Source organism: Anabrus simplex, chromosome 3 (assembly GCF_040414725.1).
Source record: "Anabrus simplex isolate iqAnaSimp1 chromosome 3, ASM4041472v1, whole genome shotgun sequence".
In the NCBI taxonomy this organism is placed as follows: Eukaryota; Metazoa; Arthropoda; class Insecta; order Orthoptera; family Tettigoniidae; genus Anabrus; species Anabrus simplex.
In genome coordinates, this window is record NC_090267.1 from 386,180,426 (window position 1) to 386,201,334 (window position 20,909).

Here is a 20,909-nt window from a genome sequence, read left to right on the forward strand (position 1 = left end):
TAGTGGGTGGAAGAGAACTCTACCGACAAACTTTCAGATGTTGTTCATGGATGTTAGCCGAGGGTACATATATCCAACTGAGGAAACTCCGATCCGCAAACGCCTTAGTCGGGCTCTAAGTAAAATTTGTTTTGGGACACCTATGAACGTGGGATAACAATACCTTAAGCATCTTTGTGTGGCGATATAATACCTTTATTTATCTACACTACATACACTCGCTCCGAAGACATTTACAACAGTAGTTCAAAATGTCTTACCCCACTTTGGATGCAGAGATGACGTCTCATTAACTTCTGGCGTGTCCTGTCGAACAACTCTGACGTCGTTTTAACGATGTTACAGGCAGAGAGGATTCCTGCCAGGAGCTCCCCATCAGTCTCTACAGATTTCTCGCACATAATACTCTTCACATTACCCCACAAGATGATATCAAGTGAGGTGAGGTTAGGCGAACGAGCTGGCCACGCAACAGAAGCTACTCGTTTTCCCAGGAACATATGATTAAGGTGGTCACGAGCAGAATATTAAAAGTGGGTTGACGCCCCGTCGCGTTGAGCCCATGCGCGTTGACAAACCTGCTACCTAAAGAAAACGGCTTTGTCGTTGAACGTGCAAATGAGGCATTTTCAGACCGGCGTTCCATCTCTCAAACCACGAACCTGCTACGCAGGCGTAGCACGAGGAGAGGTGATACTCTCACGTGGCGCGTCCCAGGTGGCGGATAGGGGGGTCCTAACCGGCTTGCCGGCGGACTTGAGGGAAATAAAATACCTCTCGCGGACCAAACACACACCCCCTGTGGGTGGGGGAGGCAGACGAAGAATTCACCCACGGTATCCCCTGCCTGTCGTAAGAGGCGACTGAAAGGGGTGACCAAAGGATGAATGAATTAGAACCATGAAACTACTCTTGATTCGTACCATCATGCGGGGAACACCATCGGTTGCATGTACTTGCGAGTAGTATCATTAACTTGGTACGAAATAGGTTTGTGATTCGTTGCAGTAAAAAGCCTGGCCGGGTGGATTCCAGTACCCGTGCGTTGTACCCATGTGGGCAACACCGCGGGTCTGGGCGTTGCCTATGAGTTGTACCACTATATGAGCGACACCGTGGGTCTGCGTTGCCTGTGATTAGTACTCACTATGTGAGGAATACCACGGGGCCCTTGGGACCGGCACCCGTGACTAGTACACCTAGGTGAGGAAACTCATCGGTTTGCGTTGGCTGTAAGTGGCGCCATTGTGTGCGAAACACCATAGGTCTGCGTTACCTGTACGAAGTACAATACTTGTGAGTAGTACCATCTTTTGTGGAACACCGTGAGTCTTCGCTACTTCTGATTAATACCCCAACATGACACGTACCATGGTTCTATTTTACTCGCGACATGTACCATTCTGTGGGGCCTTAGACGTGGATTTTGCACCCCCTTTAGACACCAAGCATCATTGTGCTTTATAAATGGTTCCTTGGTCGGTAATAATGTTATTTTCGATCTCTATTGAGTCCGATCCACTGGTTTTTGTTTGTTTATTTTGTGTTTTGTTGGGTTCCTGTCCATCCATTCATTCTTTGACATATTTTATTTTTATTTTAGTCAGTGGATGCCTTTGAAATTTTTGTTCTTTCATTTCGTACCATTAGGGGCCGATGACCTTCGATGTTAGGCCCCTTAAAACAACAAGCATAATCATCATCATCCATCTCTCAAATGGATATTAGTGCCCTTCTCCAACATCCCTGTCCGTACTATAATCACGGAAACGATTTGCCGCACATTATTCTATCAATATTGCGAAATGCGTCTTACTGTGCATATCTTTAATGCGCTTGTAACGCACTAAACATTAAAACATACCCAAGGAAACACTGCGTAGAGGAGATTCGACCCGTGAATCATGAGTTTGTGAAGCGTACAGCTTGCTTGTTACTCTGCGCATTCGTTATGGGAATGTGGAGAGTACGCTTCTTGTGAAGCACTCTCAAAATATTCAAATTGCATCTTCCAACCTGGACCGTCATGGCCTGCTCGTATATTGAAAATTAAATCGGAGGGAACTTTCCTTGTTATCCAGGAACTGCGTCATTTGCGACTACATCTTTCATCTAAAACTATTGAGTCTTCCCTTGGCACGTCACTTGCCTTACTCGTCCACTGGCTGCTCTTGAGTTTCAGTGTTGTCAATAACAGAAGGGAAAGAAGGAAAATGGGTACTTACTGAGGACATAGATGATGATAGCGAACTCGACTGGTCCTGGGAGTGCGCCTCGCTCCTTACGCTGCCACTCGTGCAGAATTCGTCTCATCCAGTCCGTGCCAAACCATTCGATCAGGAGGAACTCTACCCTTTGCGAAGCCAATCCAAGGAGAGCTGGAATAATTTGGAACACATTGGTAAGATAAATGTAGAAGTACAAAAACCAGTTACAGTCTGAAGTACCGTGACAATATTATGTAGTATGGATGTCTGTCTACCCCTTAGACCCGTTTCTTAATATGGGGTCGAGGATGGGATGAGATGAATTTATGTGGGATATTTTCACGGCCGGCTGCTCTTCCTAACGCCAACCTCAGTCGAGGAGCTAATGAAGATGCATGATAGTGAGGAGGTGGAAGGTATTGGCTGTGACCTATGAATAGGAACTGTCCCGGCATTTACCTGGAAGTGATAGTTTCTTCTTCTTCTTCTTCTTCTTCTTCTTCTGTTCGTTTCAGCCATCTATGGGCTGCAATTACGCAACTTCCATTGCTTTCTCAAGTTCTTTCTCCTTCCTCTTTCGCCAGTATTCCTTCATCCGTTGGCTTGCTCGTGCTCGTTCTTCTGCCGAGAATACTCCAATCTTTCTCGTTTTCTCATAAGCTAGGTCCTTCACCTCCACAACTCTCTGCCTGAAGATTTTTCTGTTTATTATATCTTCTGCTGTGATTCCACATTTTTCTAAATCTCGGTGGACTTCTTTTACCCATGGAACTTGTGTCTTCCTGTTCTCCTGGAAGGTGAGGATCCTGTAGTAAAGTCTCTCTGATCCCATCATTTTAATATGTACGTAGAACGTCAATATCCTCTTTTTCGTTGTGGTGGTGATGTTTTCAAATTGTTGGTATAGTTCTTGGTTTGGTCTCATGCGGAACGTAAACTTGTCTGATGATTTTCTGGGTCCAAGAATTTTCGTAAGGAACCTCCTTTCTTTCTTTCTTTTCCAAATCTGAGAGTCACTTCGTTATTATTATTATTATTATTATTATTATTATTATTATTATTATTATTATATTGTTAGTCCCACGGACTAGGAGTAGCAAGCCTGACTCTTACCAAGAGACCCTCGGTTCGATTTCTGGACAGATCAGGGATCTTTACCTGAATCTGAAGGCTCGTTTGAGGTCCACTCAGCCCAGGTAAGAAAAATTGAGCAGCTATCTGACGGTGATACAATGACCAACCGAGAGGATTCTTCGTTCTAACCATGCTTCATCTCGTAATCAGCAGGTCTTCGGGCTGAGTAGCGGTCACTTGGTAGGATAAGGTCCATCAGGACCGTAGTGCCTTAGGGTTTTTTCATTTTTGTTATTGGTTTCATGATTTACTAACTATGTCTACAGTTTTCGGAGACACTGAAGTGCCGCAGTTTTATCTCAGAGGAGTTTTCTACGTGCCGGTAAATTCACCGACACTAGGCTGTCGTTTTCGAGCATCTTTAAATACCATCGGACTGAAATGGGATCGAACCAGCTAACTTGGGTTCAGAACATCAATCCGTCTGAGCCACTCAGCCCGGCAGATTATCATTATTATTATTATTATTATTATTATTATTATTATTATTATTATTATTATTATTACTTTGACTGTCAAAATACATTGTTTAGCTGGTATTTGTTGCTACCCAGGCAACTTGTGCATCAATGTAGGCCGCACTTCTGTCGCGAAACCAGAACTCAACGTTGAAGGAGAAGTCAGTAGTCATGGATAATCCGTATTTGTGTAAGATATTTTCTTTTATTTCGAATATGCTAGTTCGCTATATCACGTGAGCCGAGTCCGAAGATGAATTCTTGTTAGGGTGGGGTATAATTGTGGGATGTCACCTACTATACACCTGCCGTACGCCATGTGCTTGTCCTGTTGTGCTAGATATTTTCTCCCATTTTATCTCAGCGTGTAATTGTTAAACCCTGTTGTGTCTATTGGTCTATACGTGTTTTTAGAATCTCTAGCTTAGCACAACGTTCTACTGTTTCCTGTAGTTTTTCCGATGGTACTAATACTACTACTACTACTACTACTATTTATTTATTTGTCATCAGTCTGTACAGAGTTCTCCTCCATGTTCAACAGACACTATGCATATGGCTACATGAATGCATGAATGAGTTAATTAATGATTCCATGACTGAATTGTCATATGCATGAATGAATAAACACTTCTCTCCCAGTCACGGATAACCACCAACTGAGGAGAGAGCATTCGAGTCGATGGATAAATGCATGGGTGGATTTATGAATGAATGCATGAATAACTCTATAATCTAAATTTGTGACTCCTTACACGGGCGGAAAACCATTCCACATGCAAGGGCCACGCCAATAACTACTGCCCGGTCGTGTTATCCACCCCTGGTGAGAAAGGGAGCCACCTTCCCAGGGATAACACGCCCGGCCCTTTCTCCTCAGGCCCAAAAGGATGACCCCCACCTACTCTAGCAGCTGTCAAACACTAATTTCTCACCATTCCACATTTCAGCAGGGCACATGTAAGCGGAAGTCCTGCTCCCTATGTGCCCTCCTCCCTTTCTTCTATCTCGACATTTTCCCTGGTGCATTTGCTGACATTCTACCCCATTCCTTTGGGATAGGCCCGTCCTATCCCGTCCTTCCTCAGTTATGTCCTTACGGTTTTATATGGCTACATGAATGCATGAATGAGTCAATTAATGAATGATTCATTGACTGAATTGTGGATAAAAGTATGGATGAATTTATGAATGAATGCACGAATAGATGGATTAAATGCACTCAGCCTGTAGCTACAGACCGCCAGCAGCTACGGAGAGATTATTCCCTTCAGAGTGGATGAATGGCATTCATGCATGCATGAAAAGCAAAGGAAATTCTTCACTCCCAGTAACGGATAACCAGTAACTGCGGAGAGAGCCCTCATTACTGAATAAATGAATGACTGAATGAATAATGAATGAATGAATGAATGTTCTCATCCTACATCTACGGAAAGCCAGCAGCTGAGGAAGAAACATTCCATCTATTGGACCCTGACCCATTACGTGCAATTTAACAGTTAATTACATTATGGCGTACTAACAATAGTGACCTTACAGTAATACTTTTTTTTTTGCTAGGGGCTTTACGTCGCACCGACACAGATAGGTCTTATGGCGACGATGGGATAGGAAAGGCCTAGGAGTTGGAAGGAAGCGGCCGTGGCCTTAATTAAGGTACAGCCCCAGCATTTGCCTGGTGTGAAAATGGAAAACCACGGAAAACCATCTTCAGGGCTGCCGATAGTGGGATTCGAACCTACTATCTCCCGGATGCAAGCTCACAGCCGCGCGCCCCTACGCGCACGGCCAACTCGCCCGGTACAGTAATACTAATACTCACTATACTAATTACCACTATTGACAGATTCTTAACTAACCGGTTCATAACTCAGTCATCCATCCGTAATCTGCTCTACCCGCATAGTAGGATCTTGCAACTTTCCTCTGTATACATTACTACTACTACTACTACTACTACTACTACTACTACTACTACTACTACTACTACTACGAACTGTAAATTATAGTAATGAAATAAATGGAACATATGAACACAATTGATTTATGTATAGTATATTTTTGAATCAATTGCACTATAACCCTCCTGAGTTGTGTTGCCGCAGCATGCCTGTTATTGGCTTTTGGATGTAACAAACCTGCAAATCATTTTCTAGTAAAAGGTGCTAAAGTCGTCATAGTAATGCTTAGCGGACACTTGAACAAAATACATCTTCATTTAACAACAATAATATAGACTGATTACCATGTAGGCTATCACTCTGTGAATCAGTGCCCGAATGTCAGCCTCCGGATCCCAAGAACGCGGGTTCAAACCCAGGTGATGTAGTCGGATTTTGAAGGATGGGAAAACTTACATTCGACACTCGCTTCTTTAGATTGCTTTGTAGAGTATGCAAGCCCCAAATTTATTTTGTGCTACAAACATTCAGCAGCAACACCATCGATTTCCACATTTTGGCTTATTCGAGTATTTCTTTTATACCTAAGGTCTAATTTTATCTCGAAACGAATTAACCCTCAACTGGTATGATGCGAGTCAGATCGCTTACATGTTCACATACTTGAGTTGTCCTCTTTCCATTTTTCACACCAAGAACATCCATTTACCAACATCAGCTCACTTCCCATCGCCTTTAGAAGTGTGTTCACTAAAGCTCCACAGGAATAACTTCTTGTCTGTTTACAACGCGCCTTGGCCTGCTTGAAGCTCTCCGTACTGCGAGTGTTGTAAATTTTTATCAGGTGGGTATTTTCTTTTATGGCCATGTTTCTTATTTCTTTGGTTTACCGTGTGCTGAATGGAAGTTTGTAGCGCCTATGGCGAGCAGTTCAAGAGAAATGTGGCTTTTTGTGAGGATCAAATAATCGCTTCTTTGGATGAAACTGATAGGATGTTGACGTTATTAGTGAGCCGTCAAATTTTGAAGACAGCGAACATTATACGGAAAGTAAACAATTAGTTACCGATCAAGACTAGGGTATCTCGATATGCATGCCAGCGACTGATATGGGGATACTATACAAACTGTGACCCTATATTAGCCAAATGTTATCAATTGTCATGTCAGTTACAAGCCTAGATATGTTCGTATTTTTCAAATTAAATGGAATAATAATGTTATTCGTTTTACGTTCCACTAACTACTTTTACGGTTTTCGGAGACATGGAGCTGCCGGAATTTAGTTACACGGGAGTATTTTTACGTACCAATAAATCTACCGACACGAGGCTGACATGTTTGCGTACCTTCAAATACCACCGTACTGAGGCAGGATCAAACCTGCCAAATTCGAGTCAGAAGGCCAGCGCCTCAACCGCCTCAGCCATTCAACCCGGCTCAAATTAAATTGCTTAATTTAATCAATATTTTTGTCAGTGCTTGCAGAAAAGTAGGCCTACTTACGCAGAAAATTAAAAGTTTTCGATTTTGAATGTTTAGTTATCATAAGAAATGATTGTGTGTAAAATAAATGCTTTTTCTGTTCAGTACACAACATATACACTACCTGACAGAAACAGTTAATCACCCAGAAGGAGTGGTCCAATATTATCCCATTTCGGTAGGGTACATGCACAGCATTGATGTGTGAGTACAAGATTAGATTTACAAGGATATGTAATGTGTAGAACGCCCACCAGAGTGCATTCGTGATGGCACCGTCCTGTTGTTGGTAAGTTGTTACCAGTCAACTGCTGCAAGTCAGACAGATACGCAAGACGTGCAGAGAGGATTACATACAGTACGAAGCACTCGCGATGCCTCGCAGACACGCTAGACAGTCTATCCACCAACTGACAGAGGCCGCATTGTGGGACTGCATGAGGCTGGTTGGTCGTATCGTGCAATCGCCAGGCATGTGGGCCATTCAGATGTCACAGTGGCCCGATGTTGGACTCACTGGGTACATGAGGGCACCCAATCACGTCGTGTAAGTTCGGGTCGTCCAAGAAACACCACCCCGAGGGAGGACCGTCGCATGGTGCGCCAACCATTGCGGGATCCCATAACTTCGGCACCCACCATCCGCGAACATGTACTGGCTACTCTACAACATCCTGTGAGTTCCCGCACAGTGTTTCGACGACTCGTATCCGACGGATTGGGGTCCTACCGTCCCATGCGTCGGTTGCCATTGAAACCAGAACACTGCGTTTGGAGTGTTGCCTTGCCCGGGAGGCATGGTCAGAGGACGACTGACGTCGCATCATGTTCAGTGATGAGTCCTGCTTCTCCATAACCTTCGATGACCATCGTGAGCGGGTTTGGCGGCGTCGAGGCCAAAGGGAAGATCCTGCCCACGTTGTACAAAAGACACAGGCGTAATCCCGGGCATCATGGTATGGGGAGCCATAGGATATGCGTTCATGTCACCTATAATAGTGCTTCGGCAGACTTTGACGGCACAGCGGTACGTCACAGACATTCTGCGTCCGTACGTCCTACCCGTTATGGTATATCACCCTGAGACAGTGTTCCAACAAGATAATGCGCGTCCAAACACAGCACGTGTATCTATGGACAGCCTAGAGCATGTCAAGGCCCTCCGTGGCCAGCAAGATCCCCGGACCTCTCCATCATTGAACACATGTGGGATGACATTGGAAGGGGACTCCGTCCCAGAACCAACCTGAGGGATCTGGACGGACAACTGCAACAACTGTGGACGAACTTGCCTCAGGAGAGGATCCAAAGGCTGTTTGAGACCATTCCGAACCAGATAAGGGCATGCATTGCGGCCAGGGGGGTGGGGGGTGGGGGTGGGGGTGGGGGTGGGGTGGAGAGGGGTGCGACACCCTACTGACCTGGCGCCAACATTCCATCTGTAACTGCCAACGCCCTTGTCTCTTTCATTCCATATTGTAATCAGTTCAATAAAGGCATATGATATTTCAACATATATAGTTTCATTCACTTTCAACCACTCCGTCTTGGTGCTTAACTTTTGTTTTTGTCAGACAGTGTAAATACCCGTAGAGCCCGGATTTCCATGCAAATGGATGTTTTTAAATAAGCTGGTTACACTTCACAAACTTTGCATTCATACGTTTTATTACTTAATGATTCAAAATAACTGTTCTTTTGCCGTGCATGTTTGCACGGTTTCGCCTTTTTAGGAGGAAATTCATGCATAATGCATATTTTGAAGATTTTGGATTTAATAGCAAATATTTCGTCTTTTATATTGCATAATATGACTTTTCTGCTGACTTTGGCACATATATAATGTTAACTTGCATGATAGTGCCTTTTATGAATGCTAGTTTGCAGAATTTGGGACCGTTGTTTCCACGTTATACAGTATGTCTGTTATTGAGAGACGGCGAGAATGTATTCCTGGCATCCTATCTGACAACCAAAGTTAGTATATGAGGTAGAGGTCCTATAATCCAATTAACCAAGCACTTTCTTATCAGTTGCTTGAGTAAACATTGACGTAAGACGGAGGGCCCAACGTCGATCTCTGTAATTCTCAGGAATAAAGCGTCCCAGTTATAAATTGCTATAAACTGAACCGTAAATTGTGCATTAGTAAATGAAGGATCATTTTTTCTTCTATGTTAGACGAACAAAACAAAACTTGTATCACACTTCTGTGACGCTGCCTTACTGAGATAGCAACTTACAAACCTTGGTTTTGCATCGAACCTTCCGTTATTATCCTGGAATTTCCTACCTGGAACTCTTTGTTATCGCAGCTTCAATCTTTAGCTGTTATTGAAGACATAATCATCTGCAATCATCGCACGGAGTAGCTGCGGCAGCTAGAGATAAGCTGAACGAAATGATCCGTTCAAATCCTGATTTTGAATTCGTCATTCTGATAATAGACGTATTGTGGTAAAACTGCAAATGCGTACAATTTGACCTCATTTTGTCCCAAATGACTTGATTTAAGCATGCACCTATCACTTCTTGTGACGTTGAAAGGTCATTTTCTGTGCTTAAGAATGGGCTGACAGATTAACGGATGAGGTTAAATTAAGACAATTGGGAGAAATGAGTTCTTGTACAATGTGTCAAAAGGAACTGAATTTCGTTAGTGCATATTTTCCAGTTTATTGTGCATGTTTTGCCATGTGATAGTACATTCATGCATGCAGAGTTTGAGATTTGATAGTGCATGGAAGTCCGGGCTCTAGTAGTAATAACAATGACGATTTTTACTTAAGGCTATGAGGAAATTTAAGAAAAGTATTTACGTCGTTTTGGCCCGTACTATACAAATTACGTGACTCAAGTCCAACATACCAGTTCAGGGTAATAACCATGGAAGAAATGCTATATTAATTTCAGGACCCACCACTTCTCAGAGATGGCATCGCCACTGTTATTCTTAAGAGGTCACATCCGATTTTATTTCACATCTGAGTGCTCACTCACAAGCAATAGTCACCTACCTACTGTATATCCTCTTCATTTCTCGTATAGTTAACAAAAATATTATGGCTTTTACGACCTAGGGAGACTTGTGATGCTGGAAGTTTGTCCCACAGGAGTCAATAAACCTTCCGACACGGGGATGGCGTATTTGATAGAGCATCTGATTTAGCTGGGATTGAACCTACCACCTTAGGCTTAAAGGACAGCGCTCTACCATCTGAGCTACTCAGCGTGCTCGTATAGATACAACTAAATACACTATTTTAGGAGAATATTCTGAGTCCTCTGTTCAGAGGCAGTAGTAAAATAAACCCATATACAAGGTTATACCAGTTTGAAGGGACGCAGCTATTGACTCCAGAAGCCCTGGACTCAACTCACTTGGCTGGCCGTTGTACTTAAGTGTAAAAAAAGTCACCTCCGTACAGGCCATGAAGGCCCTTGGAGGAGTGGAAGGTAAAGGCTTCCACCATTGTTAACCTCGGCACGTGATGGGGTAGAGTGGTTGGCTCTACGCCCGGCCGCCTTTGCCCCCAGGAATTAACCTGGTACTCAATTTTGGTGTAGGCTGAGTGAACCTCAGGGCCATATGCACCTCCGGAAGTGGAAATCTCGTTTCTTAAATTTTATGACTTCCTGACGGGGATTCGAACCCTCATCCTTCTGGGCGATGTACTTAAGTGTACACTCAAAATATTTCTTACTGAGAAAGAAGGCGTATGACGAGGAGTGCATGATGAACTTGACGAAAGGCTTCTTCACGAAGAGGCCAGTCTTGGAGGTTGGAGCTAACATGTAGACAGTACTGTACACAGGGAACATGGAACCCAGCTTGAACACCTCGAGCAATTGGTTGACCATACTCTTCCGTCGAAAACCGGGAAGACCTTCATACCAAATGGCGGCCAGCAGTTGTTGCACGTTAGGATGCGCCACGAACTGCAAAAGAAAAAATGATTAATTTATTACTTCACAAAGTGATAGACTGTCTGCTTATGTGACACGCCTGCCTGCAAGCATCAGCGATCATGTAGTGTAGGACATGAACTCTACAAGGTTTGCCGGGCTGAGTGGCTCAGACGGTTAAGGCGCTGGCCTTCTAACCCCAACTTGGCAGGTTCGATCCTGGCTCAGTCCGGTGGTATTTGAAGGTGCTCAAATACGACAGCCCCGTGTCGGTAGATTTACTGGCACGTAAAAGAACTCCTGCGGGACTAAATTCCGGCACCTCGGCGTCTCCGAAGACCTTAAAAAGTAGTTAGTGGGACGTAAAGCAAATAACATTAATTATTCTACAAGGTTTGGTATAGAACCGGTGGAGTTCCATATGACACTGACGGAGAATGTAAATGAGAAATCTAAATCCAACCAACATATTACAAAGAATAACAATGTAGTGTCAGTGAATTGCGACATATTGACTAGTGTTAGTCACTAATGATTGTGAGCTTGTACTAAAAGATGTTTATCTAGACTGTTCTTAGAGAGGTTAGAGTTTTTCTTAGTGTAAATAGGGATGGACATGGTTTCTCGTGCGAGCTTGAAGTGTTCATACGTAGGGTAAACGTATTCATCCAACTGATGAGCCTGAATGACACGTCTGGGCGAAACTCTGCAAACGCACATGACCTAACCACCCAAAAGCTGGTACTATTCCTATGATCGTAAACGTATTTTGTTTTTGCAGTGTGTTATCTACTTGTTTAACTACGTTTCAATAATAGTGTGTTTTGCATAAAAGTCTTATTTTAAAATTAATTTAAATAATCCTATTAAATCAATGAATTTGTGTAAATTTAATTATAACAAAGCCGGCCCCGCGATGTAGGGGTAGCGTGTCTGCCTCTTACCCGGACGCCCCGGGTTTGATTCCCGACCAGGTCAGGGATTTTTACTTGTGCCTGCTGGTTCGAGGTTCACTCAGCCTACGTGATTACAACTGAGGAGCTATCTGACGGTGAGATGGACGCCCCGGTCTAGAAAGCCAAGAAGAACGGCCGAGAGGATTCGTCGTGCTGACCACACGACATCTCGTAATCTGCAGACCTTCGGGTTGAGCAGCGGTCGCTTGGTAGGCCATGGCCCTTCGGGGCTGTTGAGCCAAGAGGGGGGATAATTATAACAAAAGTTCGAGTAACATAGTATTTAAATTCCTCAGAAGTACAATATTATGAGATTAATCTGTTTATCGATTTATTTCGTTTCATCCACTCTGACGGTTTTGAAAGTATTTATAGTGGAGGATAGTGTTATGAGTGGGCCGATGACCTGGATGTTAGGCCCCTTTAAATAACAAGCAAGTAGTGTTATGGGTGTTGTGTGACTTGCTGGATTGTTGGGAAGAGTACGAAGTGAGAATAGCCTTAGACTCTGCAATGCGGGAATCAGGATGGCAAGTCCATGAATAAGTTCACTATCTTCTGCTGGGCCTGTAAGAAGAGCAAACATCGTTGTGATCCATTGGCACTCGTATCGAGCCGTGGTGGTCGATCCAACTGTCCGGTTTGAGATTAATGTTAAACAAGGCAGTGAGGTCGACTATGAAAGAACATTTACGAACCACGCATCCCTTAACTCACTAAACACTACAACATCCGTCCAGACAGATGGTCTGTAATAGACTTGTTATTCGGTTACAGAGACGGAGTTTCATGAAGGGGTTGGGTACTAATCACCCTACGTTACAGAACTTCATAGTAAATATCATAAATGACCCACTTAGTATCCAAAATCACAAAGGTACATGGCATTTCATAGACTCTGTGCTGTTCACAATATTATTGTGGGTCATTTTATTCTATCGAGTAGTATGTACCATTGGCTTTCATTTAAAATTCAGGATCCTTCTGGTCACTCAGAATAATTTCTGAACTGATGCCATCTTGGAAAATGTGTATACTACATCATTTAAACACTTTGTGGCTAAGCTTTCCTTGTGCGGAAATATATTGTTCTTACCAGATCATTCTTCTTAACCAGGTGTCATATCATACCATGCAGAAGGTCTACTTCAGCGAGAGATATACCATTTTAAATATTGATAGAGTCCGGCTCCTTGGCTGAATGGTCAGCATAGTTGCTTTTGTTTGAGAGGGCCCCGGGTTCGATTCCCGGCCAGGTCAGAGATTTTAACATTAAATGGTTATTTCCGCTGTCTCGGGGACTGGATGTTTGTACTGTCCCCAATATCCCTGCAACTTACACACCGCCCACAAAGCATTCCTCCCTACAATAATGCGCAGTTTGCCGTACACGCCAGATGACGCCCACTCTCGCCGGAGGGTCTGCCTTGCAAAGACTGCACTAGGCTAGCAATAGCCAGACATTATTATTATTATTATTATTATTATTATTATTATTATTATTATTATTATTATTACATTGGTAGGAAGATGATGCGATATTTTGTTTTCAGTTAGTCAAGACCGATATACGCAGAAATTACATAAGCTTTCTCACGTGGTTTTGAGATATAACGACATTCGTGTTTTTCAGATAACACTGTATCATGTCAGACTGAATATTACCTCATTCAAAGTACCCCCCTACCAACAAGGAAGGCAAGACCACAAATAGGTACCGTGTTACAAAAATCAGAGAAGGAACTATTTGTGGGTGTCCTAACTTCGAGTCTGGAGGAATGTTTTGAAGTATGCCACACTAAACTTGAAAAATTCATTATAAAATTTGTCGAACTGAATGGTATTTTTGTTTATTATTAATTAATAACTAATTGTTGTGTCCATTTTAGACAGCTCGACCATGTAGGTTGTTCAGTTAAATGGAGAAGAGCAACTTGATTCTTCGCGGCTGTACTGAAAATACGAATGATGATACTTCTTTTAAAGGGGCCTAATATCTAGGTCATTGGCCATAAAGTATTAATAGGAGGGTATATATATCTAATGGAACAAGCTCATTAGGGTCGGTTCTACCACCTGATGGTAAAGTAACATACAAAGTACACGGGTAACCTCTCTGAAAAATATATTTAGAATATGTAAATTATGGGAAAATAATGTTGACATCTTATCTACTAAGGGCAGTCAAGACTGAAATGTGGAACATCTACAATTTGCCACTTCTCGCAATCAAATTTAAAACACATGCATATATAGAACCACACATAATTTGGGGTTGATTAGTTAATTTGTTAATAACAAATAGTACTTATATTTTTCAAGGAAAATGCTCCTTGCGGCACATTTTTAATTATTTTTGGGCTATAATTTGGCAGACTTGTCAAAAATACTCATATATTTAATAATAAGTCTGGGTTTTGCGGTTGGGTATAAACTATTGCAGATAGAAGTTTTTCAATCATTATTCACACAATAGGGAAAAATCTAGTTTGGTGGTATTTAGGAGTAAAAATATGAAAGTAATATTCACCTGATAATAAAATACAGAACTACTTCTAATTCTTATACATATTGTTACATGCCTGCCCCGTGGTAGCTCTTTTCAGTACTTCCAGGAACGGGCTAGTGACTCACACGACCAGGGATTTCCCAGTCGGCTTGTAGGGTGGGGCCGGCCTTTCCGTGTGTTCTCGTCGGCCGGCTTACCTGAGTTTCTTGGAGATTCAACGGGAATGTTCAGCCTGTAGTGACCTCGTGAAATTTCTGGATGAAATCATCCGAGCTATAAAAAGGGAGGCTAGCCACGGGCAGTCAGTCAGAGTTGAACTGTATGTGAGACTCGGTGTGTTGGGCTGAGGGCGACCGAGGTGTTGGCTGTCGCTAGTGTTCCACCGAGGTCTGAACCAGGAGCTGTTGTTGTGCTGTCGGAGAGACCAGTGAGTATGTGGACTGGAGACGACGAAACGGAAGACAGATGTGTGCTCGTGTGTTTCTGTGAACCGAGGCTCAGCCGAGGGAAGCTGCTATCGCGAGTGTGAAGGTAAATGGACCTGTGTTAATGTTCGCTGTTGTGAGTATCGTCCTGCTGTTGAGTACTGTTGAGCTGTTTGGTTGTTCACTGCATGTGACTGTGTGAATTTGTGGACTGTCTGTGGAGTCGAACCAACGAACAGTCATCGTATCTTGTGTAGCCAGTGGCATTGTGTTCAAATCCAGCGGTCTTCACACAGCTGCTGTATGAGTTAACTGGACTTGGCGAAGTGATAGTAAGGATTAATGTCCCCAGCCCCCAGGTAGAGTAGCGGGCTGGAACTCCTGCTGAACCATAAGGAAGAGCAATTTGTGAATAGACAGTAATTCGTAAGTGTGGCCATTCGCAGCGGTTTAGAATTGTGTGTGTTTATATATGTGTGTATGCATTTATTAGGTTATACTGAAATAAATTAGAGTAAACAGATGAAATTTTATTCGTAAATATATTGAAATATTATCTGAAAACTTTAGGTGAATCTGATAAGAACTCTGTCAATAAGGAGCATTTTGTACATGGCAAAGAGATGAAAATATTTAAAGCTAGAAAATGCAATTGAAACTTTTAAGAAACCTACCTGCTTTAAAATTGCTCTGGACCGTATGTTTACTTCTGCATACTTCTTTCTCGCAGAGTAGGCCTACTACATGGCATATATATTCTAGCGGCATTACTGAAATGGTAGTCCGAAAATACTTTCAAGCTCATCTTGTCTGACATCGTGGGAGAAAGGAGCGTGGACTTGCTCTACATACGCCGTGCACTACTCTTTAAAACCAGCATTTATAGCTTTAAAAATGGCGTTCACGCAAATCTGTTAACGGGATTTGAAAGAGGAAGCCTTGCGGGATTTTTAAAATAGGAAATTCGACTTTCTGGTGAAAAATCGCATCATTCCATTTATGACTCCCCTTTACAATATATTTAAATTAGAAAGCTCCATATACAAATTTTTTATGGATGCTTTGATCTCTTAAGATGAACCGTAATTATAAACATAACACACTAGGGAAGGTGGAAACTGCGACACCATGAAGGAGTGTGTATTGTGGACGGGTGTGAAGCAGTGATGTGATAATGGCACGTTTAGGTGCCTCTGCCTGCACACGTAGACACAGGTCAGTATAGGGTTAGTCCAACTCGAGCCGCGATAAATCCTGTGTGGTATTAAGTTAATTAATTCCTGGATCACGTCCTGGGGAATTGTGACCCATACTTGCTGCACGACGAGAGTTAGTTCGTCCACACTTCGGGGTGGCTGAGGGGAGATGTACAGGCATTCACCCATCACGTTCCACACATGCTCGATAGGACATAGGTCGGGGAACTGGGGACCTGACGGGCTACTGCGAATGGGCTTGTCTTGAAGAATTTCCTCGGATATACTGACGGTGTAAAGACGGGCATTGTCCTGCTGAAGCATTACATTTGCGTCATCAGAGCGACAAGCACTCGTTTGATAACCCTGTACACATACTGTCGAGCATTCACCGTGCTCTCCACAAAGACACATTAACAGCGATTTCACATGAAAGCCAAGAACTCCGCAGACTGTAATACTTGCGGTCGGCCCCGATCAGTGATAAGATCGGTGCGGTACCTCTTCTCGGCAAGGCGTCGAACACGATTATGACGATCATTGTCGCCAAGACCAAAGAGTGATTCATCACTTAAGAAATGAGGGCTCGACAGAAATGTAAGCACGCACGTTCCAACGGGGTAGTTCCGTCAACGACGGGTACAGCAGCTGATACAAATATTGTTCAAAGAAAACATTATTTTACTTATGTTGATATTTTCAACATTTAATATTTCTGTGAAGGAGATTAAAGCATGGCTGAGAAAATTTGGTGTACGGACTGTGGTGTCAGTGGGTATTACAGTGTACGAAGTAAGAGAGCGAGGATTTAAGGTGTATAATTATTAGGCTTCTGCTTTGTTTGTTGTTTAAAGGGGCCTAACATCTAGGTCATCAGCCCAATTAGGCTTCTAACCGAAGACAGACAAGAAAGTACGACTCCGTCAGACAATGCACAGATTACGGTAGAGGAAAGGGAGGGAGAGGAAGCGGAGGAATTAAGGTCTAAGGTGTCTAGTCGGGCTGGGGGGAGGGAGGTGGTGAGAGTTCAGGTGAGGTATCGGTGATAAATTTGTATGAGTCACTACTTGTATGTAAGCAAAGGAAAGATGGGTAAAAGGGTAGTCGTACTGAAGGGGGAGGTACAGGGAAAGGGAATGTGAAAGGTGAGAAAGAATAACGTAGAGTAGATGATGAAAGAGACCGAAGTTGAACAGGATTATGTGAGCGAGGAAAGGGATGATGAAATATTTTGATGTTTGTTGTTTAAAAGGGCTTAACAACTAGGCCATCGGTCCCAGTAAGTAATTTCAGCAGCCGTTAGGGTGATAAGAGAGAAAAGGAGGATAGAGGATCTAATGACGTGGGTGGAGTTGAGGCTGTGGTCATGGGGGCTCTATTGTTAGGCATATTAAAAAGTGTGTTGACTCCGAAAATTGTAAAAGTAAAGTGGGACGTAAAAACGATAAAGTGTGTGGGGGAACAGGAACCGGTGTAAAGTCTTATTTAGGAAATAGGTTAAGACAGATGTTGAGGAAAGCAGAACAGAAGGGGAAGGTAGTAGTTTTACGTTGGTACGCTGTCAATAACGTAAGGCAAGCAGTAATAGGCACCAATATACATCGAGAAGTGTGGGATCTGGTTATGACAGCATGGGAGAAGTTTAAGGGAGTGAATTTTGTTATCAGTGGGATACTATGTAGGAGGGATACTGAAGTGTAATCGGGGATTTAAATGAGACTATGAGGTTGGTGTGTGAGAAAATCTGAGTGAGATATACGTGTGGGTAGAAGATATGGATGTGCGCTCAGATGCCTTAACTTAAACCGCATGGGTACGTATAAGATAAGAGGTTTGTTTAGAAGGGTTTTAACACCAGAGCTACAGATCTTACCTTTTTCTGTTTATATTTGATGGCAAGTTTTAATCTTTCTAAAGAGTGCCTCTCCCCAGGAGACCAGGGCTCTCCATCTGGATTGTGGTTAAGCATCACCTCGAGCTCCAACGAGGTTCGTGCGTGATCCAAGAGAGACGTGGCGAACTCCTGACAGCCTGCGCGCATTTCCTGCAGAAAGAGAAGAAATATGGAAACTCAGCTACTGTATACTGCAGTGCATTGCGTGGTGCAATGTTGTTGGTAGTGATTATTGTTTTAAAGGGGAGTACATTAACTACTGGACGGCATTTCATACTAATGACTCCATTTTTAAACTGTTCAACTTCGAAATCAGACTGTCATCGAGTTTACAATTCTTTGAAGTGGCTATGTGACGTGGAAAATGCAACTTACAAAACTGGAAATTTTTCCGGGATGAGAGATCATGGGAGAGTTCTCACTCACTGCACTGTAGAGTGGGTTGAATGTTTTTGGTGCAGCATGTCTGGTGCGGAGGATGGCAAGAGATAGTATATACAATATAATAGTACCCTCGGAGATAAAGATCTTCAGAAATGAGGAAACAATAACAAGGAGAGAAGCAGACAACTGGGTAACTACCCCCTTCTAATGATGTTCAACCCGTTAAAAATACAGCAGGACGTGTTATATACTGCCAATCATTTGACGCTAATTAGATTTCAGGCCCGTCAAACACCTTTCGTAAGAACAGCTTAACCTCTCCATCTGAATAGCTATTGTTGGCGGAAAGTCAACTTCCCTTAACCGCTTGGAGCAGATAACGCAGAGCTACATATCAACAGTGAAATTAGTTATTATTTCACAAAATAAAGGAAAGTTAACTGTGCAGTTTATACTAAATCATTTAACTTAAACCAAACCCCATGGCACTACAGCCCTTGAAGGGCCTTGGCCTACCAAGCGACCACTGCTCAGCCCGAAGCCTTGCAGATTTTAAGGTATCGTGTGGTCAGCACGACGAATCCTCTCGGCCGTTATTCTTGGCTTTTAATCACGTAGGCTGAGTGGACCTCGAACCAGCCTTCAGGTCCAGGTAAAAATCCCTGACCTGGCCGGGAATCGAACCCGGGGCCTCCGGGTAAGAGGAAGGCACGCTACCCCTACACAACGGGGCCGGAAAATAATTTAACTTGCATGGTGAAATTATCTTCGGGGCTTAAACTTTGATCACTCTATAATGTTCTGTTAGCCGAAAGATCGAATATCCGAACTAAATCTGGTTCCACCTGGTTCGAATTGACCCTGAAAGAAGAAGACTCTCTAGGCCTCGGAAGCCGAATACGGTCGGTGACGGAAAGGAACAAGAATTACTATCTGGTAGGAAGATGAGTCAGGAGCCTGACAAGTGAGTGGAAGCTATGCCAGCCTCATTTAAGGATCCTATGGTTGCTAATTGACGTCGCAAAGATGCGAGTCCTACAGGAAGAGCCTGCCTAACTGAAGTGGTTAAGATATGTTTCCTTTAGTCGGGTCATTACCTCGACAGTATGTTGGAAAGTTAATAGATAAAACGTTCACTTTCAGAGAGAAAACATTGCGCTGTAGTACATTCAACCTAAAAGAGAATTATAGAATTATAGAATTATAGAGCATAGAGGCTCTGGACATAGAGCGAAGTCCTCTATATCAGAACAAATTAAAGAGAGGGGCTTTTACTTTTGGCTATTGAAGAAGGTAAGCATTGGCTTATACATTCTAACTTTCCGAAGCACCCACATGATTGCTCATATAATAATAATAATAATAATAATAATAATAATAATAATAATAATAATAATAATAATAATAATAATAATAATAATAATAATAATTGTACCGGGAGGTACACCTCTACGCCGCGCGTTCGAAAATGAGCGCCTAAAAGTACTCCTCTACTGGAGGAACCATGAACTTGAAATTAGACCTACTTAAACCTTTACTCACAAGATGTCACCACTAAAATCTGATGGAATTTTGTTATTTTGAAGTTTCCTGAACTGACTGTATTTCTACTTGTTTTGTTTGCCCTTCATCAAGAAGTTTGGACATTCTTCCATAGATGTCACTGCTGAAAAACTATGATCATGCACCCTGGTGCGAAGCGAATGAACTTGATTTAAAGACATTTGGTATTCATAAGTTTTTTTTACTAATTGATGTTCATTTATTCTTGGGTTGGCAATATTTATATTTTCTTTCCGCCAGTTTTGAATCTAGCCAATCCCTAATTTCTGAAATTAATTTTCCGCCTATCACAGGCTTCTTCTTCGATTCTGAGTGTCACTTTTGAATTTAACCAATAAAATTCTGTGGGTGTGTCATGATTATTCGTGATAGGTCTCAAACTTTCTCCGAGGGTTTATAAACTGCGGATTTTCTCGTCTCTTGGCCATTTGATCGTCACCTAACTAAGTGTGTGTGTCAAGCAGGAGGCGGGAGGCGCCTCTTTCATCAGGCAGCAGTACTCCGACAAGGTAATGGCCACTTAACATCTTTATTTCTTGCTAGCTCCGCAGTTTAACCCGAGAGAGAGGTCCGAAACTTTAACTAGGTAACCTACTTTTCTGAAAATGTAACTTTCTGCCAGCTAATGTAAAAGGTTCATAAAATCTTCGACTGTAAATCGGGGATAGAGAGTGATGTACCCTCTCGAGCTTCCCTTCATATTGGTTTGAGGCGACTACGTTTCGTAACTGGTTTTCGTCCTTTCCGTAGTGTCTTAAATTTTTTCTTATACGAGTCACCTCCATAGTTTGGGAATAGCCCCTGTTTCATCGGCCTAGTGCCCGTTAGGTTTTATGAATTCATTTCTAGGAGTGCAAGTCCACGCCTCCATTCAATTTGTGTTTCGGG

The 20,909-nt window shown here is 42.8% G+C and overlaps 1 protein-coding gene across 1 annotated transcript in view; it reads right to left on the reverse strand.

Moving 5' to 3' along the window:
• The window catches only part of trp (transient receptor potential), a 169,046-nt gene that overhangs the window by 85,905 nt on the left and 62,232 nt on the right, over positions 1-20,909 (reverse strand). Inside the window, exons 6-8 of the mRNA XM_067143925.2 lie at positions 18,054-18,224; positions 10,893-11,127; positions 2,226-2,378 (exon numbers count right to left, since the gene is read on the reverse strand). Of these exons, the coding sequence (XP_067000026.2) occupies positions 2,226-2,378; positions 10,893-11,127; positions 18,054-18,224 (559 nt within the window). The remainder of the gene's footprint in view (positions 1-2,225; positions 2,379-10,892; positions 11,128-18,053; positions 18,225-20,909) is intronic.